The 3,195-nt window shown below is 31.4% G+C and overlaps 1 protein-coding gene across 3 annotated transcripts in view; it reads left to right on the forward strand.

The window, feature by feature from the left end:
* The window catches only part of LOC115235686 (transient receptor potential protein), a 28,635-nt gene extending 25,810 nt beyond the window's left edge, over nucleotides 1-2,825 (forward strand). For all 3 annotated transcript variants that reach the window (XM_029807623.1, XM_029807625.1, XM_029807624.1), the window contains exons 17-18: nucleotides 1,288-1,710; nucleotides 2,091-2,825. In XM_029807623.1, the coding sequence (XP_029663483.1) occupies nucleotides 1,288-1,710; nucleotides 2,091-2,629 (962 nt within the window). In that variant the 3' untranslated portion in view covers nucleotides 2,630-2,825. The remainder of the gene's footprint in view (nucleotides 1-1,287; nucleotides 1,711-2,090) is intronic.
* Nucleotides 2,826-3,195: the final 370 nt, after the last annotated feature.

Consider the following 3,195-nt stretch of genomic DNA (forward strand, 5'->3'; position numbering starts at 1 on the left):
TATTACTTGCATGTAATAAAATTTTTATTTTTTAAAATACATTATTTAAAATTTTAATATAAAAAGATATTTATACATTTAAAGATAAAAGATTATTTAAAATAAAGAAAACATACAATTCTTGTGTAGGTGAGAAAGTGTATGCGTAGACACAGTGGATTCCGCCCATCCTACGGGGGAGCTCCACTTCCGGAAGATATAACCTAACCCAAACCAAATTCTGATTTAAAACTAAAATTTGGTTTGGGTTAGGTTATATCTTCCGGAAGTGGAGCTCCCCCGTAGGATGGGCGGAATCCACTGTGTCTACGCATACACTTTCTCACCTACACAAGAATTGTATGTTTTCTTTATTTTAAATAATCTTTTATCTTTAAATGTATAAATATCTTTTTATATTAAAATTTTAAATAAATTATTTTAAAAATTATAATTTTTATTACATGCAAATAATAATTTATTTAATATAACAAAATTTTTTGGGAACAGTATATATTTATTTAAGTAAAAAAGATCAAAATTAACAAAATGTATTTATTTGATTAAATAAAATTTTATTTTAGGTGTATATTAGTGATTATATTTTTTATTATATACAACTAATAATTTATTTAATATAACAAAACATTTTTGGAAACAAAGTATATATTAATTTAAGTAAAAAAATCAAAATTAACAAAATGTATTTATTTGATTAAAAAAAATTTATTTTTGGTGCAATTAATTGATTATTATACATGGTATCTTTTGATTATTTATATTTTTAAAATATGTCTGTGTATGTATATGTGATACGTATGCGTGCATGCGCGCATGTGTGTGTGAGTAATTATTGCTCACAAATATGTATGAAACTGCTGTCAGAAACGAAATATGTAATTTGAAATTCGCAATTAATACGTCTTCGTGACAGCCTCTGAAAGATGTATAATAGTTAAGTAAAAAGGAATCAATTCTCCCCCAAAATATAATTTTCTCGGAGTTCTTCGGTTTTAGAGAAGTATTAGAAATAAAATATCATAATAGTGTCAAATCAAAATATAACAATAATCATTTTCTGACATATGTAGCAGTTGGTTTTATATTATGCATAAAACTTTAAACATATATTGTAATTTATTCTATTATACATACAACACATGTTTAGCAACGTCTTGCAACAAAACTTGAAAAGATCAAGAAATTGATTCCTTAAATAGAATTATGTTTAATTAAAAATGTCTTGATTTTTAAATGATGTATTCTTAAAAAACGAATATATCTGCATGATTTTGTATATCCTTAAAGTACCCGGCAAGAAGGGCAAAGTGATGGAACGTCGTCTGCAGAAGGATTTTCAAATTGGCATGGTAGAAGGCATCGTACAAGCTGTCATTCAGAGTGAAAAAGAGCCCAAGGACGTGTTCAGTCAAATCGCAAAAGCTATAGGACGAAAAGGGAGTGGTAGCACTAAAAAGGACTGGAATGCCGTAGTGAGACAAAGTACTGTCGCAATGGATCCGATAGGAAGCTCAAATGAGGCGATGCAACGTCAAACCAGACGAAGCTTACGTCGTCATCTGCAACACCAACCCGATTCCGATCTGGCGTCCATGGATCCAAAACGGTTACTTGATTATAATCCAAATCTCTTGGAATTTACACCGGTAACCAGGATAGCCTATGCCAAATTCATGATGAGCAAAAGCAAGCCAAACGAGCAACCTGATGGTCAGTTTATATTTAAATTTTTTATCTGCTTTCTGATCCTTTTCAATAAATTTTTTTCAGAAATAATGTTTTATATATGAAATATAATACTTCGTATAAATTATACTTCGTATAATTTATTTCAATACACACATATAAACATTATCATTTCTTTTATGATTTTTTTCCGCCAAATTGATCTTTTCTTGCTGACAATTTGATGGAATAATTTTACAGTTTTTCAAATTTTATTATTAGTATCCTAAAATTAATTTACTAATTTACATACACACACACAATGGATAAGTAAATCATATAATTCTCTTATTCTATTATACATTATTATGATATTATCAAAAGGATAAAAAATGGCAAATATATATTTGTTTTTTCGTATGCAGATACAAATGGTTCTTCAAATGCAAACGAGAGTGTCGATGCTCCTCAAAGAAGTAGCAAGATATTGAAATCTATGAGCGGAGGTAGTATAAACAAACTGGCAGAAAGAACGCTCGACGTTAAAATCACCGAAACCAGGTCTCCTTCGCCTATACCCGAAGATCCCGTAGAAGAAGAAGCTAGCAAGCAGTCAACATCTGCAGGAATGTCTGATCAGGAAAAGAAAATTGAAGAAAAGAGTAATTACAAAAAGGAAAGTTTGCAAGAACAAGAGAAGAAGAATGAAGAAACAAGCGAGGCAGAGAAGTTAGAAGAGCAAAAGAAAGAAAAAAGGGAAAAGGATGAAGATGAGTCCGGAACTACACAAAAGAATAATAGTAAGAAGACGGCGAAAAAGACGTCGGAAACAAATGAAGAAAATGCTAAAAAGAAAAATATTGAATCTGATGCGAGAGAACCAGAAGTTGAAACCATCCCAACTACAACACAGTTACGAGGAAAGTCAAAAGCAACGGGTCGAATAATGGGAGGTTGGATCTAAATTTAAGTATCGAATTGAACTTTAATATGTTTTTTTCAAACGTTTTATATTGGTTATAATAATAATGTATCCGCGCGTGCATATTGTATTGTCTTTATCTAAATAGAATAAAGTCTCGAAGCACGCGATTCGATATAAGAAAATATACGAGAAAGGACCCAAAAGAAACCGGAATTATTTTCTGGAAGGTGGGCCTCTTGTAGTATAGATTTTCTCCACTAGGTGAATGTTCTAGTGACCCATCTGCATCAATATACCAGCTGATGTTGTTATGGGAGGCTGCATTCGGCTTCAGTGAATTTTTTTTGAAGACACTTTCAACGCGTTTGCCTATTTCGTGATGGCTGATTTACACGAACAACGTGCGGCAATGAAATTTTGTTTCCTGTTGGGGAAAAACAATTGTTATGCTACAAACAGCTTACAAGGAAGCTGCTCTAAATAAAACACAAGTTTACGAATGGTTTTTCCGTTTTAAACGAGGCAAAATGTCGATTGATGATTATTGCCTCGTTCCGAGCGTTCTTCGACCAACCGAACTGAAGAAAATGTGGTAAGAATTCGTC

The sequence above is a fragment of the Formica exsecta genome, unplaced genomic scaffold (assembly GCF_003651465.1).
Source record: "Formica exsecta isolate Colony F162 unplaced genomic scaffold, ASM365146v1 scaffold231, whole genome shotgun sequence".
NCBI classification, from domain to species: Eukaryota; Metazoa; Arthropoda; class Insecta; order Hymenoptera; family Formicidae; genus Formica; species Formica exsecta.